Source organism: Ammospiza nelsoni, chromosome 23 (assembly GCF_027579445.1).
Source record: "Ammospiza nelsoni isolate bAmmNel1 chromosome 23, bAmmNel1.pri, whole genome shotgun sequence".
Lineage (NCBI taxonomy): Eukaryota > Metazoa > Chordata > Aves > Passeriformes > Passerellidae > Ammospiza > Ammospiza nelsoni.
In genome coordinates, this window is record NC_080655.1 from 7,254,429 (window position 1) to 7,271,372 (window position 16,944).

At 61.5% G+C, this 16,944-nt stretch overlaps 3 protein-coding genes across 5 annotated transcripts in view; 2 read left to right on the forward strand and 1 right to left on the reverse strand.

Moving 5' to 3' along the window:
* CELSR2 (cadherin EGF LAG seven-pass G-type receptor 2) overlaps positions 1 to 10,312 on the forward strand; it is a 29,585-nt gene extending 19,273 nt beyond the window's left edge. Inside the window, exons 22-35 of the mRNA XM_059488094.1 lie at positions 374 to 559; positions 1,667 to 1,793; positions 2,800 to 3,000; positions 3,502 to 3,676; positions 4,670 to 4,782; positions 4,854 to 4,930; positions 5,735 to 5,861; positions 6,349 to 6,465; positions 6,549 to 6,679; positions 7,224 to 7,312; positions 7,404 to 7,547; positions 8,094 to 8,300; positions 8,374 to 8,602; positions 10,017 to 10,312. Of these exons, the coding sequence (XP_059344077.1) occupies positions 374 to 559; positions 1,667 to 1,793; positions 2,800 to 3,000; positions 3,502 to 3,676; positions 4,670 to 4,782; positions 4,854 to 4,930; positions 5,735 to 5,861; positions 6,349 to 6,465; positions 6,549 to 6,679; positions 7,224 to 7,312; positions 7,404 to 7,547; positions 8,094 to 8,300; positions 8,374 to 8,602; positions 10,017 to 10,038 (1,945 nt within the window). The 3' untranslated portion in view covers positions 10,039 to 10,312. The remainder of the gene's footprint in view (positions 1 to 373; positions 560 to 1,666; positions 1,794 to 2,799; positions 3,001 to 3,501; positions 3,677 to 4,669; positions 4,783 to 4,853; positions 4,931 to 5,734; positions 5,862 to 6,348; positions 6,466 to 6,548; positions 6,680 to 7,223; positions 7,313 to 7,403; positions 7,548 to 8,093; positions 8,301 to 8,373; positions 8,603 to 10,016) is intronic.
* On the reverse strand, positions 10,287 to 13,820 carry PSRC1 (proline and serine rich coiled-coil 1). 3 transcript variants are annotated; one of them, XM_059488091.1, is made up of 6 exons: positions 13,786 to 13,820; positions 12,664 to 12,701; positions 12,524 to 12,581; positions 11,724 to 12,075; positions 11,124 to 11,529; positions 10,287 to 11,036 (listed from the first exon to the last, which is right to left on the reverse strand). In XM_059488091.1, exons 2-6 carry the CDS (start codon positions 12,677 to 12,679, stop codon positions 10,921 to 10,923), a joined length of 948 nt encoding a protein of 315 aa, XP_059344074.1. In that variant the 5' UTR covers positions 12,680 to 12,701; positions 13,786 to 13,820; the 3' UTR covers positions 10,287 to 10,920. The 3 variants fall into 3 exon arrangements, with proteins under 3 accessions (XP_059344074.1, XP_059344075.1, XP_059344076.1); XM_059488092.1 differs by lacking the exon at positions 13,786 to 13,820 and having other exon boundaries at positions 11,124 to 11,294; positions 11,373 to 11,529; positions 12,664 to 12,728; XM_059488093.1 differs by lacking the exons at positions 11,124 to 11,529; positions 13,786 to 13,820 and having other exon boundaries at positions 12,664 to 12,728.
* Positions 13,821 to 14,109: 289 nt separating this feature from the next.
* PPIL1 (peptidylprolyl isomerase like 1) lies at positions 14,110 to 16,940 on the forward strand. The gene is made up of 4 exons (XM_059487962.1): positions 14,110 to 14,219; positions 15,381 to 15,535; positions 15,615 to 15,683; positions 16,644 to 16,940. Exons 1-4 carry the CDS (start codon positions 14,164 to 14,166, stop codon positions 16,862 to 16,864), a joined length of 501 nt encoding a protein of 166 aa, XP_059343945.1. The 5' UTR covers positions 14,110 to 14,163; the 3' UTR covers positions 16,865 to 16,940.
* Positions 16,941 to 16,944: the final 4 nt, after the last annotated feature.

Genomic DNA, 16,944 nt, shown 5'->3' on the forward strand with positions numbered 1-16,944 from the left:
CTGGTGGTGGCACATGGGCTGTCAGGGCAAAACCAAGCATGTAGGGGGCAAGGGAGATGGAGCCAGGGGTGTCCAGAGGGTTCCCAAGGGAGGAATGGTAAAGAGGACACATGGAGTACCCAAGGCTGGGAAGCACAGAGAATGCCTGAGGATGGGGGGCAGAGGGTTTTCGAAGGTGGCTCAAGGGATGCCCAAGGATGGTGCACATAGGGTGCCCAAAAAAGAGGGCACAGGGGAGAAAGGAGTGCCCAAAAAAGAGGACAGGGTAGAAAGAGGTGCCCTCACAGTGTCTGTGTGGTGCCAGTACACTCTGTGGCACCAAGGTGGGTTTTGGGGCACCCTGAGTGGGCTCCCTGACACCAGTGTCCCCCAGGGTGCCCAAGCGCCCCGTCATCAACACACCAGTGGTGAGCATCAGCGTGCACACAGGGGGCACAGATGGCGTGGGGGACATGGGGACCCCCCAGGTGCTGGCCAAGCCCATCACCCTCCAGTTCCGGCTGTTGGAGACCCAGGAGCGCTCCAAGCCCATCTGCGTCTTCTGGAACCACTCTCTGTGGTGAGAGCAGGACAGGGGACACTCCAGGGGTGACAGGAACACCCTGGGGCCACTGAGACATCCCAGCAGAGAGGGACATGGGACTGGGGATGGGAACACCCTGGGGAAGATGGGTACACTCCAGAGGGACAAGGGATCTCCCCAGGGAGACAGGAGATCTGGGTGTAACAACACCCAGGGGAACAGGGAATATCCCAAGGAACACCCTGGAGGGATGGGGACATCTTGGGGGGACACAGACGTGCTGAGGTAACAGGGGACATGGCACACACCAGGGGAACAGGAAACACTGTGGGGGAGAGGGGCCATGGAAATGGGGACACCCCAGGGAGATGGGGACACCTCAGAGGGGACAGCAGATGTGTAATGGGGACACCCTAAGGAGATGCGGACACTCTGCGGGTACAGGGAGCATGGGGAAGGGGACATCCCATGGAGACAGGGGACGTAATAACAGGGATAAGGACACCTTGAGGTGACAGGGGACATGTGAATAGGGGACAGGGAGTATGGTGACAGGGCAGGATGGATGCCCCAATAACCCTGTGGGTAATGGGTGAGTAACATGGGAACAGGACGTGAGGGGGCAGCTGTAACCCTGGTGAGTGTCAGATAGGATGGGGGTGTGTTCCCAAATGGAGGGGTGTTCCCGGGTGAGTGTCCCTGGTGAGTGAGTGTCCCCAGGTGGTAGCGGTTGTCTCTGCTGGGTGGATGGATATCCCAGTGGGTGGGAGTATGTTGTCTGTGGATGTACCTGGTGGGTGTGAGTCCCTGTGGGAGGGTGACGCCAGCAGGTGTCCCCAGCACGTGTGTCCCTGGTGGATTTAAAGGGGTGGAGCTACACAGTGTGGGTGGGGTTTTGAGGGACACGGTTGAAGTGCTGTGAATGCTGGTGGGTGTCCAAGTGTGTGACGCCTTGGATGGATGTCCTGGGTCAGGTGCGTGTCCCTCGGTGGGGGTGGATGTTCCCGCTGGGCGTCCCTCGTGGGTGTCCCCAGTGGGTGAGTGGGTGTCCCTGGTGGGTGTCGCGGTGTGTGTGTATGTGTTTGTCCCCGGTGGGTGTCCTGGCGGGTTTCGTGGCTCACGTCACTTTCTGGTGCTGCGCAGGGCGGGCAGTGTAGGCGGCTGGTCCGCACGAGGCTGCGAAGTCGCCTTCCGCAACCAGAGCCACGTCAGCTGCCAGTGCCACCATCTGACCAGCTTTGCCGTCCTCATGGACATCTCCCGCCGAGAGGTGGGGACATAGGGGGACACGAAGGGGTGCATGGGGGAACAGGGTGACAGATGTGACACATGGGATGTGGAGGGACACAGTGACCCTGGGGGCAAGGAATGACTCAGGGTGAGGGCCCTGGTGGGCACAGGGGGGTGGATGGAGACACATGCAGAAATGGGCACAGCGTGTCAGGTGGTGCCACGCACAGGGCCGGGACTTTATGGACAAGGGCGGGGATTTTGATAAAAGGGGAGGGACAGGGCTAGGAGGGGCAGGGTCAGGGTGGAGGTGGGAGTGCTCATGGAGGTGGAACTGAGGGAAGTGTGGGGCTTAAGTGGGATGGCGCTAAATCCAAGGGGTACGGCTAAATCCAGTGGGTGGGGCTCCTTTGAGGCAGAACTAAGTGGGATGGGCCGGGCTATGTCAGATCTGTCAGAGGTGCCCCAGGTGCGGGTCCAGTCAGCGTGAGTGGGATTCCAGTGGGTGCAGCTGAGCAGGGTGGGCCGGTCGGTCTCCAAGGGGCAGAGCTGATGTGGGTGGGGTTACAAGAGGTGTGGTTGAGTGATGCAGGCATGTTTTCAGGGACTGTGGCTGAGTAATGTGGGCAGGGTTTCCTGGGGCGGGGTTGAAAACTGTGGGTGGGACATAAGGAGGTGCGGTCAGTGTTGTGGGCGCAGCTTCAGGGGGCAGGGTCCGGTGCAGGTGGGGTTGAAAGGGGCAGAGCTGAGAGATGTGGGTGGAGTTTTGAGGGCTGGGGCTTAGTGGTACGGGAAAGGTTTAAAAGGGTGGAGCTACAAGATGTGGGTGGGGTTTTGAGGGGCATGGTTGAAGCGCTGTGATTGGGGTTTCAAAGGGTGGGGTTACCAGGGGCGGGGCTGAATTATGTGGGCAGGGCTTCCTATTGGGCTATGCATTGTGGGCAGGACTTCCCAGGCTCAGGGGCTGATTGCTTTGTATGACGGGGATGTCTGGGGGTGCGTGCCACTGAGCACATGCCTGACATATGCCGATCCTGGTGCTGCAGAACGGGGAGGTGCTGCCGCTGGCAGCACTCACCTACGGCTCCCTGGGCGTGGGGCTGGCGGGGCTGGCGCTGGTGGTCCTGGCCCTGGGGACCCTGAGGCGGCTGCGCTCCAACCGCCACAGCATCCGCCGGCATGGCACAGCTGCACTGTTCCTTGCACAGCTTGTCTTCCTGCTTGGCATCAACCAGGCCGATGTCCCGGTGTGTGGGAAAAGGGGGCTGGGAAAGGAGGGAAGGATCACTGGGAAGGGCTGGTTGGGTCAGGGAATCTGCTGCCTTTGAATTGTTTGGGTTGGTGGAGCTGAAATGGGTGGGGCTAAGGGGTGGGCACGGCCATGGTGGGCTGGGCCTAAGGGGTGGCAGCTAAAAGACATGAGGACTATAATGGGTGGGGTCTGTCAAAGGGGTAGTGATCTCAAGGGGTGGAGTCTGTATAAAGGGGTGGGGCTTGCAAAGCAGAGGGTCTGATAAACGGGGTGAGGCTCCCTAAGGGATACATCTTATCTCAAAGGGCATGGCTGTCAAGGGGGTGGGGCCCATCAAAGAGGTGGGGCACTCAAGGGGGAGGCCCATAAAAGGAATGGGACCTTCTAGAGGAGTGTGACCTCAACAGAGGAATGAGTCTCAAAGGGGGAGCTCGGGGGGTTGTGCATATGGTTGGATGGGTGGGGCTGTGGGCTGGCACTGATGGGGCAGGTGCAGCTGGCGTGCACGGTGGTGGCCATCCTGCTGCAGTTCCTGTACCTGAGTGCGGTAGGCTGGGCGCTGCTGGAGGCGCTGCACCTCTACCGGCGCCGTAGCGAACCCCGTCATGTCGACCGTGGTCCCATGCGCTTCTACCATGTACTGGGCTGGGGACTGCCTGCCTTCATCACCGGTGAGCCCTCCTGTGAAACCCTGCTCTCATTCTCATGCCATGCCCTGGACCACCAGCTGCCCACCTCCACCTGAGTCAACAGCTTTTGGTGGCTACACACCCCCTTCTAGGCTATGGCCTGCCGCCTGAATCTCACTCCCGCAATCAGTTTGATGCATGGTGGGGTCCTATTTCCATGTGTAACCCTACACCCAGAATATAGGCCCACCCCCAAATCCATCTTTACCAGCATAGCCACACTCCTGGATATAACCCTGCCTCCAGCAGGATAGTCATGCCCAGTCCAAAACAGCCCCACTCCAAAAGTTTAGCTCCACCCTTAACCACCATAGCCCCACCCTGATACATAGGCAGAGTCATAGCTATGCCCTTGTCTATCAGACCCAGTCCCCAAGATCTTAGACAGGCCCCAGGGTCCATAATCCTACCCTCATTCATCATAGCTCTGCCTCCAAATTTCAGACACACCCCTGGGGTCATAGCCCCCTCCCAAAGAGTATAACCCTGGCAGACATTTTATTCTCACCACAAGAGTTTAGCCCCACCCTCATCCATCATTTCTCCACCCCAAGAGCATCTTTCCCAACGTCTTCAATATGCTCCCACGGCCACGGCCTTTCTCCATTAATCGTAGTCAGATACTCCCCCAGGATCTTAGCCCTGCCCTCATCAGCATAACCCCACCTCCAGAGACTAGATCTGTACTAACCTCTTAGACAAGCCCCCTGTGCCATATCCCTGCTCTCACCAGCACTGCCGCATGTCCAAGAGCTTAGGCAAACCTCATTTGCATAGCGCTGTCTCTACCCAGTGTAGCCACAGCCCCAAGAGCAGCACCAGCCCTGTGCCACCCATGAGCCATTCCCTGCCACTCCACGAGCCCCATCCTGCCATAGCTTCACACTGTTTAGCCCTGCTCCTCCCACCTTAGCCCAGTTTCCTCTTATAGCCCCATCCACTGAATTGGCCCCACTCCTGATCTCTCCTTTGCAGGACTGGCGGTGGGGCTGGACCCTGAGGGCTACGGGAACCCCGACTTCTGCTGGCTGGCCCTGCACGACAGCCTGGTGTGGAGCCTGGCTGGGCCCTGTGCTGCCGCTCTTGCTGTGCGTACAGGGCTGGGGGCTGGGGAGGGCATGGGACCCCCTATCACCCTGCTCACTCCCTGCACCCCCAGGTCGGCATCTTCTTCCTGGTGCTGGCAGCCAGGGCCACCTGTGCCACCCCTCAGGGCTTCCAGAAAAAGGGCTCAGCGTGAGTCACCCAGGCGGGGTCACCCGCAGGGGACAGGGGACACAGCTGGGATGGGGTTGCCTAAGGGGGGCATGGGAGGTTGGGGCACCCACAGAGGCTGCAGTGCACTGGGGGCTAGGGGGCACGCATAGGGAGCTGGCCTTTTGGGGAACCTGCAGAGGGCAGGGAGGCACAGGATGGACTGCGGCGTCCATGGGGGGCAGGAGGGCACTGGGCTGCCTATGGGGCAGGGGTAGGAGGGGACAGTGGCATCTGGGTCATCCATGGGCGCAGGGCAGCCGTGGGGAGGCAAGGGGCAGGGGGGTACGGGGGGCTAGAGCCAATGGGGGGCATGGGAGCACGGGAGGTTGGTGCAACTGTGGAGGGCAGGGGGGCACAGGAAGGACTAGGACACCCATGGTGGGTTGGGGGATAGAGAGGTCTGGGGCATCTGTTGAGGGCAGGGGGGCACAGGAGGTTGGGACACCTGTGGAGGGCAGGGAGGCATTAAGGGCAGAGGCCCCTGTGGGGGACTGAGGGGGTCAGGGGAGATTGGGGCATCTAGGGGGTCAGAGCACCCATAGGGAGGCAGAAGGGCACTGGGGCAAGGGGCACAGGGGGCTGGGGTTAGGCTGGGCCCACAGGGAACAGGGGAGCTCAGGAGGCTGGAGGACCCATGGATGGCAGAGTGGGTCAGGGGGAATTTGGGGCATCTGGAGGGGGAAGGGGCTATGAGAGGCTGGGGCAACCTTGGGGGCCAGAAGTGCAGAGGGTTGTGACATGCGATGTCATTGTGGTAACACTGGGTGCCATTGGGGTGCTCAGGTCTGGGGTGTGCACAGCTGCAGTCCTACTGGCCATGCCCAGCCTGGCCTGGCTTCTGGCCCTGCTCTCAGTCAACAGTGACACGTTGCTCTGTCACTACCTGTTCGCCGCCTCCAACTGCCTCCAGGTCAGTGGGAACCACCTGAGACTCCACTCATGGAACCTCCAGAGCCACCACCCCTGGGACCCCCAAAGACTCCAGAACCCCAAAGCCTCTGCCCCTGGGATCCCCAGTGACCATGACCCCTGGGACTCCCAGAGATCCCAGAGCCCCCTGAACCTCATACCCTTGGCACCTCCAGAGTCCCACAGCTATTTGTAGGGCACCCAGTGGGCACAGAGAGGTCCTTTGCCATATCCAAGGCACTAATGGGAGGTATCCAGTGTATATGGGAGCACCTCAACCACTCCATGGTGCCCATGGAGGGCACCCAGTGCATATGGGGGTCCCTCATTCCGTTTGAGATATCAGTGGCGGGCACACTCATTCTCTTTGAGGTACAAATGGGATGCACCCAGTCTGGATGGTGATCCCTTGACTGGTCCAGGGTGCTGCTGGTATCCTTCCAGGCTGTACCCACCCTTCCTTGTCCCCCCGCCCCCTTTCTGCCCAGGGCCCCCTCATCTTCCTGTCCTGTGTGGTGCTGAGCAAGGAGGTGCGAAGGAGCCTCTGCCTGAGCTGTGCCCGCTGGCACCACCCACCGCTGGCCACCAAGGCCACCCTCACTCCCGTGAGTGCTGGGCCACATGGGGGGGTGCCAGGAAGAGAAGGGCAGCCTGTGCCATGGCCATGACATCCTTGTGCCCTTGGCAGGCTGGTGGCAGGGACAGCACATACGTGGCAGGGCGACTGTACCCGCCCCTAGGTGGTGGGTCCTCGGGATCCCTGCACAGCACTGCACGCTCGGGCAAGAGCCACCACAGCTACATCCCCTTTGTGCGGCGGTACTGGGCACAGCTGGGACCAGGGCATGGGTTTTCGTGGGGTCCTGGGCTGGTGTGGCACTGGGATGACAAGATGGAATGGTGATGGGATGGTGGGGTAGCGGGGTGCTGGGGTGGTTGAGTGGTGGGTTGGTGGGGTGGCAATATGGCATTGCATGGCATGGGAATACTGGGATAGCAGGATGGTGGGTGGTGGGGTGACATGGTTGTGGGGGTGTTGGGATTGGTGGATGGTGGGGTGGCGTGCTTGTAGGGGTGTTGGGATGGCTGTGTGGTGGGGCAGTGGCATGGATGCACAGCACTACAGTGGCAGGGTGACATGCACATGCAGTGGTGAGGTGGCAGGGTGGTCACAGAGTGGGGGGTTGAGGGGCTGTTGGGGTGAAGTGGTGGCAGAGGTAGGTGTCAGGGTGATGGATATCAGGGTGGTGGATGTCCGTGGATGAATATTGTGTCAGTGGGTTGGTGTCAGTCAGTGGGTGACAATGGATGGTAGGTGTTTGGGAGTGGGGATCAGGTGTTGATGAGTATTGTGTCTCCACAGGGAGGACTCAGGTCTGGCAGGCAGCCCGGGGCCAGTTCCGCTGCCCGAGCCTGGGGGGCTCTTCCTTGGCACTCGGGACCAGCCCGAGGGTACGGCCTCACCCATAGGGCAAGTGCCTCTAGCCTTGGCCCAGGGGGCAGGAGGTGTCTCTGGGCACCTACTGACCTGTGACCCCCCCAGAGCATGACACAGAGTCAGACAGTGACCTGTCCCTGGACGACCCGAGCGGATCCTATGGCTCCACACATTCCTCCGACAGCGAGGATGAGGCCCCCCGTGGCTGGGACCCCCTGCCCGGGGCTCCGCCGGGTCCCCCCGGCCCTGGTAACACCCCCAGGGGGCACCCCGTGGAGATGGGGGACCTTCAGCCTGGCTGGGTGCTGATGGGGGCACCCAATGGGTTGGCGGAGGTCCCTTGCCTTATCCAGGACAGTGATGGGGGGCACCTGGTGGGGGTAGGGCTCCCTTGTCCAGTCTGGAGTGGTGATAGGGCCATTGAATAGATTTGGGGGCGTGGGAGGAGGTCTTGCATCTTGGCTGGGTCCTGATGCAGGAGGCACACAGTGGACAAAGGATCCCTGGTCCAGCCTGTAGTTCTGATAAACACATAGTGGGTATGAGAGAGAGGGTCCCTTGTCCAGTCTGGTGATGGGAGACACTTAAAAGGTTTGGGGGTTCCTCATGCAGTCAGAGGTGCTGATTGGGGCACCCAGGGGGGAAAGATGGGCCCCTTGTCCACTCTGAGGTGTGGATGGGACTGATGCAATGGGTTTGGGTGCATTTCTCACACTATGTGCTGATGGGGGCACCCAGTGAGGATGGGAGGAGGTCCCTGGTCCTGCCTGTCCCAGCTTCCTTCCTTCCCCACAGGCGACCCCCTGGTGCCCCCGGGATGCCCATACTGGCCAGGGGAGTTTGTGACGACAGCGAGCGAGAGTGAGGGACCAGGAGGTAGCGAGGGGCTGCGAGTGCAGCCAGCAGGGGGGCAGGGACACCCCTGGGATGACCCCCCCCAGCCCAATGGCGAGGCACTCCCCAGGAACCCCCTGCTGCTGCCCCTGCCCCACCCCCACAAAGGTATGGGCTGCCATGGCATGGGTGGGTACTCCAAATCTGGCCTCCCCACCCATGGGTGATGCTGCTCCTGCAGGGATACTGAAGAAGAAGTGCCTGCCCCCCATCAGTGAGCGGGGCAGTGCCCAGCACCCTGGGCCACCCCCACCGCCTCCTGCTTGCACGGCTGCCTCCTCAGGCAGTGATGTGGGCCCCCTCCCCGTGCCCCGGCCTCGGCAGAGCCTCCAGGAGCAGCTCAGCGGCCTCACCCCCATTGCCATGAGCATCCGCACAGGCACCGCTGACGAGGACTCCTCTGGCTCTGAGTGAGTGCCCACCACATCTGAGGGGTGCTCACTGGGAGTTCTTTGGGTGCCAGGATGCCCTCTGGGCACCTCTTGGGTTTGAGGGTGCCCTTGGGGTGCCAGGGTTCCTGTTGGGTGGACAAGCAGTCAAACACCACTTGTTGGGTACCCTTTGGGTGCCTATCAGATGCAAGGATAGCTGGGTACCAGGGTGCCAAGGTTCCTGTTGCACTCTCATTTGGTGCCAGGGTTTCTCTCAGGTGCCCATTGGGCACACATTGGATCCAACACTTCTTGGCTGCTCATCAGGTGCCACAGTAATGACTGAACACCCATTGGGTACAACATTACCTGTCGGGTATCCATCAGGTTCCAGGGTTCCCTTTGGGTGTCCACTGGGTGTCAGGGTGCGCGATGGGCGCCCTTTGGATGCCCATCAGGTGCCAGGGTTCCTTCTTGGGTGTTCATCAGGTCCCAGCAATCCCTTTGGATCCAATGAATATCGGGTGCCAGATCCAATGAATATTGGGTGCCAGGGTGCACATTGGTGCCCATCACATGTAGGGTGTTTGTTGGCTGTCTATAGGGTGCCAGGGTAACCAACAGGTGACCATTGAGTGCCAGTATTCCTCTTGGGTGCCCATGGGGTGCAAAGGTGGCTGTTGGTTTTCCATTAGATTCCTACTGGGTGCCCATTGAGGGTTGGGGAACCCACAGAATACCCATTGGATACCCACTGAATACTCACTGGGTGTTCATCAGGTCTAAGTGCACCCACTGGATGCCAGTTGACTGTCCGTGGGTGCCCATTGGATGCCCATTGTGCATCCATTGACCATTATGTGTCCATTTGGTGTCCACTGACTGCCCATTAGGTGCCTAATGACTTCTGTGTGCACACTGGGTGCCCCTTGGGTCTAATAGCACCTGTTGGGTGTGCATTAACTGTTCATGAGCGTCCACTGACCACTGGGTGCCCCTCGGGTCCAACAGTGCCCATTGGGTGTTGGAGTGCATGTTGGGTGCCCACTGACTGTCCAAAGGTGCCCGCTGACCACTGGGTGCTCACTAGGTGTCAGGGTGCCCATTGGAGTGTTCACTGGGTGCTGGGGTGCCCACTGGGTACCCCTGACCACCCAGGGATGCCTAGGGCAGAGGTGGCACAGCAGCACTAACTCTACTCTTTTCTCCCCCTCTACCCCCCAGATTTCTGTTTTTTAATTTTCTCCATTAACCCAAGGGGGCTGGGGGCTCCCCCCCAAACCCCACCCCACCATCTCCCCCCAGGGGTTGGCGCTGGGTGCTGGGAGGCACAGAGGGCACCCTGGCATCCACCTCCTCCATCACGCATCTGTCTGTCTTGTTTTTTATTCTCCCCCCATCCTGCACTTTGTATCCATCCCCCCCCTCCCCCATCTGTCCGTCCCCCCACCAGGAGCGACGAGACCTCGATCTAATGGGAACCCACCCAGCAGGCAGCCCACCCACTGTGCCAGGGACACCAGGACAGGGAGGGCACCAGCATGGTGGGGGCGGGGGGTAGAACACACCAGGACTGGGGATGCACAAGGACTGGGAGGACATCAGGAAGGAGCAGGGAGCCACAACCCTCTCCTCAGTGCACTTTGCATCCTTGCAGGGATTGGCACCTTGGGATGATGGCACAGGGTGCCCCTGTTGTCCCCCCACGATCACCCCCAGCCCCTTTGCCCAGCAGAGTGTTTTATTTAAAAAATACATGAAAATACAAAAAAAGGAATTTATAACCAACTTCCCCCGTTGTGCCAACCCCCCTTGCCCCCCAACGTACCAACTCCCATGAAGGTGCAACCCATCCCATGGTGCCAACTCCCCCAGGTGGGGAGCATGTGGAGGGAGTATCAGCTAGGGGTTACAGGGAAATTTGGGACGCCCCCTGCCCAGGGGTGAGGCTCAAGTGGGGGAACGCCGGGATGGGTGTTGGGGGGATGAGGGGCCCCTGGGTGCTGGGGAATGTGGAGGGTTTCCTACTGCTGATGAGACCTTTTGTAATTAAAGCAAAACTCAATGAGTGTCTCGGCTCATCCCTGGGGACACCCCTGGCTCTGCCACCCCAACCTCAGCTGGTCCCTGGGGGTTCCAGCTCTGCCCTGCAACCTGTTAACCCAACGGGTGCCTTGGCTGCTCCCTGGGGGCCCCTGGTGCTGCCTGTCTCCTTCCAAAACCCAGTGGATGTCTCAACTCATCCCTGGGGTGGCCTTGGCTCTGCCCCCCCCCAGCCTAGGTACCTTAGCTGGTACCTAGGGGGGGGTCTGGGTGCCCCCAGGGCCTCTGGGTGGGTGTGGGGTGGTTTGGGGGTGTCACCTCGGGGTGCTGCTCACCGCCGTCTTGCGGGAGGACTGCAGGCGGGTGGGAGGGGGTCCTGGTTTGCACCCCGAGGCACCAGTTGTGGGGGCTGCCCGTGCTGCCCCTGCACCTGCAAAGGAGAAAGAAGCCACATGGAAACTGAGGCACGGGGGATGGGGCATCCCCTGCGTCCCCCCAAACCCCATTACATCCTTACCTCTGGGGGTGGGGGTCCTCCCACCCGCTGCTGGAGCCCGAGGGGACAACTTGGGGAGGGCAGTGGGTGCCGGGGAACAGCCGGAGGGCACAGGGGTGGTGGTGGTCCTGGTGTGGGGCTGGCGGGTTGGGGGGGGGCAGGAAACTGTGCCCCCCCTCACCTTAGCCTGGCCTGGGGAGAGAGGGGGGGTTGGGGTGTGGCCCAGGAGCCCCCGTGGCCATGGTGTCCTCATTCCCTTGCCATAACTACCTGCTGTTCCCCCCTGGGGGGGCTCTGACCTGCCCCGGGCACCAGCCCTCTGCCCCTGGGGAGGGCATGGCCGGGGTGGGCCCGCACGGCTGGGGGGGAGCCCCCTGCCACCCAAGGGTCCCTTTGCCGCTGCTGTGGAATTACGGCTGGGAGGTGCCTGAAAATAGAGCGGGGGACATGGAGACATTCAGTGAGTGCCCCCTCACCCACAGGGCTGGGGGGTTCACGATGCCCCTTGGAGACAGGAGGGCACTCACTGCCCCCATCTAGGATGGGTTTGGGGGGGATCTGGGTGTTCAGCACAGGTGGGACACAGCCACACTGGGACCCCTACCCCTGGGTCTCACCTACCTTGGGGACACTGGTGGCAGCAGAGGCCCCCCGGGGCTTGGCAGGGGGGCGGGGGTTGGGGGCAGGGCCCTGAGACTCCACGGTGGGCAGGAGTGCCCGCACCGGGCTGTCCTTCACCACGAAGGTCTGGCGGCGGGGGCTGCGGGGTGTGCTGGGGGGCGTGGAGGCGGGTCCGGGGGGGTCTCTGGGAGCGGGAGGGGGCAGGTGACACCCCTCCAACTGTGCTGCCAGGCGCGTGGCCTCCCGCACCATCTCTTCCAGACGGGCCCCACTCAGGGGACTCCAGCGCCCGTTGCTGCCCCCGTGCTGGCACCCCCTGCCGGGGCTATCCTCATCCTCCTCTTCCTCCTGGCTGCGGATGGGAAGGGGGGAGGGGGAATGGCTGTGTCAGCCCCCCAAACACCGCTGCCAAGAAGTGCAAGAAGTGGCAGGAACCCCCCCCCCCCCCCCCATGCCACCCAGGACCCCGATTCATTGTGTGACACATCCCCCAGGACCCCCAGAACTACATCTATGAGGGGGACATATCCACAGGACCCTCAGAACTGTGTTCATGGGGTGACATGTTCCTTAGGACACCATCTTTGGGGAGTGATGTCCCTCATGGCTCCCAGGACCCCAGCTATGAATTGCACATCCCCCACAACGCCATCCATGGGGTGACATGTCCCCTAGGACATTGACAATGAGGTACCCTGTCCTCCACGTCCCATCCTATTCCCCACGTTCCCAACTACAAGGTGTCTTGTCCACCCTGTTCCCATCCATGGGGTGCCCTTTTCCCCACCACCCTCCCGTACCTGTCAGACGGCGACAGCACACCGAAGTCGAAGCTCTCCTCGGTGACAAATCGAACATCTAGGGGGACACTGGGGGTGAGGCCCGGCCCCCCGCGCCAGGGGGGAAACACGGGGGACATGCAGCACTGGTGCTGCCGTACCTCGGTCCTCGGCCATCGCCTCGGGACACCGGGGCCACCTGTGGGAGCTGGCGGGGGTCACCACCGACCCTATCGGTGTTCCCCACCCGTGCCCCTACCCGCCCCTCGCCGTGTCCCCAACCCCCCGCAGGGGCCCGGTGGCACCAGCCAGCGCGCGGGTGACACGGCCAGTGCCAGGCGCCGCTGGGCTCGGTGCCACCGGGATGGGGACAGGGATGGCTCCGCCAGCGCCAGTAGGCGGGGGTGACACCGGCGACCCCCGTGCGGGGAACCCACAGCCAGCACCCCCAGCCCGGGTGTCCTCAGTGCCACGATGGAAAGTCCCAGACCCGCACCGTGCGAGTCCCCAGCGCCACAATGGTGGTTCCCAGCCCCTATCGGGGACCCCAGCCCAACACTGAGGGGAACCAACCCCGCTGGGAGGTCGCAGCCCCACACCCAGGGGAGCCCCTGTTCCACACCCAGAGGGTCCCAGCCCCACACCCACACTCCGATCCCGGGGGACCCCCAGGCCCACACCCCGATTCCAGAGGATCCCCAGCCCCACATCTTGATCCTCAGGGGGTCCCATCCCCATGCAAGAGGACCCCATTCCCGTAACTAGAGATCCCAGCCTTCACCCCCAGTTCCTTCGGGACCCCAGCCCCACACTGAGGGGTCCCAGCTCTGCATCTCGATCCCGAGGGAGTCCCATCCACATTCCTAGGCCTCCCAGCTCCCAGCCCCCATACCGGGAGGGTCTCAAACCCAAACTCCGACCCAGGGGGTCCCATTCCCATTCCTGGGCCTCCCAGCCGCACACTGTGGGGTCTCAGCCCCATAATGGGGCGATCCCTCCCCCACACCTGGTGAATCCCCCAGCCACTCACCCCCAGCCCAGGAGACCCCAGTCCCACATTGGGGGGTCCCAACTCCAGAGTAAGAGGATTCCAGCCCCACCGACGAGTCCTAGCCGCGCACCCCAATCCCTTGGTGACCCCAGCCCCACACTGAGAAGGTCCCAGCCCCCACCGGGGGTACGGGCCCCGCAGCCCCAGCCCTGGGGGTCCTCAGCCCCTACCAGGCGGTCCCAGCCCCTCACCCCGACCCCACGTCTCCCCATCTCCGCATGGCGTGGTTTACCCGGCGCTCCGCGGCCCACCCGATCTCCCCGCCGGTTTCCCCTGTCCCCGGGGGTCCCGGTCTGCCCTCGTCCCCCTCTCCCCCGCCACCTCACCGCCCCCGGCTCCCGCTCGTCGCGCGCGCCGAGGAGGCGTGGCCTAACGAAAGGGGCGCGGCCTCGTTCGAATTCCCCCTCCCCTTGCGGCTCAATCGCGGCGCGCCCGCCCCGGGTTCCGATTGGCCTGCTCCCTTAAGGTGTTCATTCTGATTGGCCAGTCTCCTCGCCTTTCGTCTCGCTGATTGGCTCTTCCCCTCCCCCACGCCCCGCCTTCAACAGCTGGGGGTGTGGCCCGGAAGCGCGGTGCCTGAGGGTCGTTCTGCCATCGGTGCCTCCGCAGCATGGCCGCCGTCCCGCCCGACTCCTGGCAGCCGCCCACCGTTTCCATGGAGACCACGTAAGGGGCGGGGCATCGCCCCGGTACCGGCACCGGTACCGGCACGGGAGGCCCTGCCCACCCCTTGTCCCGCCCCCTTCCGCGGCACTGGCGGTAAATCGGTGTCCGCTCCTTCTCTCCCCGGCTTCCGTGCAGCCCCGGTGTTCTTGAGTCCCTGATCCTGCCGGTACGGGGCAGTCCGCGGTGTCCGTGAGCCCCCGGTATCAGGCAGACCCTGAACTCCACAGGTGCTAAGAAACTCTCAGTGTCTCCAGAACGGGACAGCTCCGTTATCCCCCAGCATGAGCCAGTCCTGGTTTTCGCCCCGATACTAGAGGGCCCCTGGTTCCCTCGGTCTCCCCCCTGGTGTTCGTAACCTCTAAGCCCCTCGGTATCAGGCAGATCCCAGTGATCCCATGGTATCCCGTTAGCCCCAGTGTCTCCCGATACCGCACAGAACCAGCCAGTCCAGCTTGTTTCCCTTGGTACCAAGAGCCATCCATGGCCTCCTGGTGTCCCATTGCCCCCCATCCCCTCTCACCCCTGTGGTCCCTGTCCCTGACTGGCCCTGGGGGATATGGGGGGGGAGTGAGGGATCACGTTGAGGTGTTTCCTGTTACCCGTCCTTGTTCTTGTTCCATTCCCATTACCAGTATTCCTATTTCCCATTCCCTGGATGGGCCTGCTTGGTGCTGGAGCTGTACTAACAGCACAGCCCCCCTGACTTTCGTCTCAAACTGGGGTTGGGGGGGGGTCACAATTCTTGCCCTGCAGCTGCAAGAATTGACCCTATAGGTGGAAGAGTTCACAGCAGGGGGACCCACCCCATCTTCTGTTCCCATTCCTGGTGCTGTTCCCCATTCTCAGTGTCATTCCTGTTCCTGGTTTTCCCATTCTCAGGATGGGCTCTCCAGTGCTGGAGCTGTACTGGCAGAAAAAGCCCATAGCTTTGGTCTGAAACTGGTTGTGGGAATCACAGTGTGATGACCCTGTCTCCAGTTCCCATTCCCATTCCTGCTGTTCCCATTCACAGAATGAGCCTGCTGGTGCTGGAGCTGCACTGGCAACACAAGCCCCGGCTTTGGTCTGAAGCTGGGGATGTGGGTACCAATTTGGGATGTGGGGATTACTTCCCCATTTCTGATACCTTTCCCGTTCCCATTCTCTGTGTTCCCATCCCAGGATGGGCCCACTTGTGCTGGAACTGTACTGGCAACACGCCCCCCGCACCTGCAAGAACTTTGCTGAGCTGAGCCGCCGCGGGTACTACAACGGCACCAAGTTCCATCGCATCATCAAGGACTTCATGGTGCAGGGAGGGGACCCCACGGGTACTGGTGAGCACTGGCCTCTGAAATCTTCCTGGGACCCGCCCTGGTGCCAGGGGTTCCTGCTGACCCGCAAATTCCCCTGCAGGCCGTGGTGGTGCCTCCATCTACGGGAAACAGTTCGAGGATGAGCTGCACCCGGACCTGAAGTTCACTGGTGAGTGGGGCCAGCACTGGGAGAACACTGGAGGGACATCCCTGGGACCCCAGGACCCACCTATAGAGGGGCAGGACCCCTGAGAACACACTTGTGGAATGGGATGGGATGTCCCCTGTGTCTTCATCCCAGGAGTGACATGACTCCCAGGACTCCAGTCATGGGGTGGGCATGTCTCAAGGAGGCTGGTCATGGAGTATGTCCTCCAGGACCCTGGCCATGAGGTGGCATGTCTCCCCTGTCCCCCAAGATCCTGTCTATAGAGTGACAACTTCTCTGTGTCCCCGAAACCCCATCCATGGAGTGGCATAACTCCAAGGAGCTTTGCCATGGGATGCCCTGTCCTCTATTTCCGCATTTCTGATGTGACATGTCCCTGTGTCCCACAGACACCAGGATCCTGTCAATGGCCAACATGAGGCTGGACACTAACAGGAGCCAATTCTTCCTCATGTTTCCCTAAGACCTCTCCATTGGATGGCATTTTCCCCATAACACCAGAACCTCAGCCAGGGGACGACATGTCCCTGAGACCCCATCCATGGGGTGGCATGTCCTCCATATCCCCCGGAACCTGTCCCTGAAATGGCATGCCCTCCAAGACCCTGGCCATAGCATGGCATGTCCCACAGGCACTAGGATCCTGGTGATGGCCAGTATAGGGCTGGACACCAATGGGAGCAAGTTGTTACTGATGTCCATTAAGACCCCTCTGTCAGGTGACAGGTTCGTCTGCAGCCTGTCCATGGAGTGACATGTCCCAGGGATTGTAGCCATAGGATGACGCCCTCCAGGATGCCAGTCTTGGAGTGACGTGTTTCCCATGATACCGGGGTCTTGGCCATGAGATGACATCCTCCCATGGGATAACATGTCCCCTATCATGCTGGAACCTTGGCTGTGGGGTGGCATGTCCCCTGTATCCCCATCCATAATGTGACATGTCCCCATGTCTCACAGGCGCCGGGATCCTGGCAATGGCCAATGCAGGGCCGGACACCAATGGAAGCCAATTTTTCCTGACACTGGGCCCAGCACAGTGGCTGGATGGGAAGCACAGCATTTTCGGGAGGGTGTGCCAAGGAATGGGGGTGCTGGGGCGCCTAGCCATGGTGGAGACTAACTCCCAGGACCGACCCCTCGATGATGTAAAGGTCATCAAGGCGTATCCCTCGGGATAGGGGTTGTGGGGTGCCCTCCCTCCAAATTGTACTGCTCATTTATTTGTAATAAAGGAAGTTGGATGTGGTGGGCTCACTCA

What these genes read in the sequence shown, in the direction of transcription:
- PPIL1 (XM_059487962.1), top strand. Translation starts at nt 14,164, where the DNA reads ATGGCCGCCGTCCCGCCCGACTCCTGGCAGCCGCCCACCGTTTCCATG. An exon ending in ACCGTTTCCATGGAGACCAC is followed by an intron (nt 14,220 to 15,380) that starts GTAAGGGGCGGG and finishes TTCCCATCCCAG; the next exon opens with GATGGGCCCACTTGTGCTGG. An exon ending in AGGGGACCCCACGGGTACTG is followed by an intron (nt 15,536 to 15,614) that starts GTGAGCACTGGC and finishes ATTCCCCTGCAG; the next exon opens with GCCGTGGTGGTGCCTCCATC.
- PSRC1 (XM_059488091.1), bottom strand. An exon ending in GTGCTGTCGCCGTCTGACAG is followed by an intron (nt 12,076 to 12,523) that starts GTACGGGAGGGT and finishes TCCCATCCGCAG; the next exon opens with CCAGGAGGAAGAGGAGGATG. An exon ending in GAGGACCCCCACCCCCAGAG is followed by an intron (nt 11,037 to 11,123) that starts GTAAGGATGTAA and finishes TCTCCTTTGCAG; the next exon opens with GTGCAGGGGCAGCACGGGCA.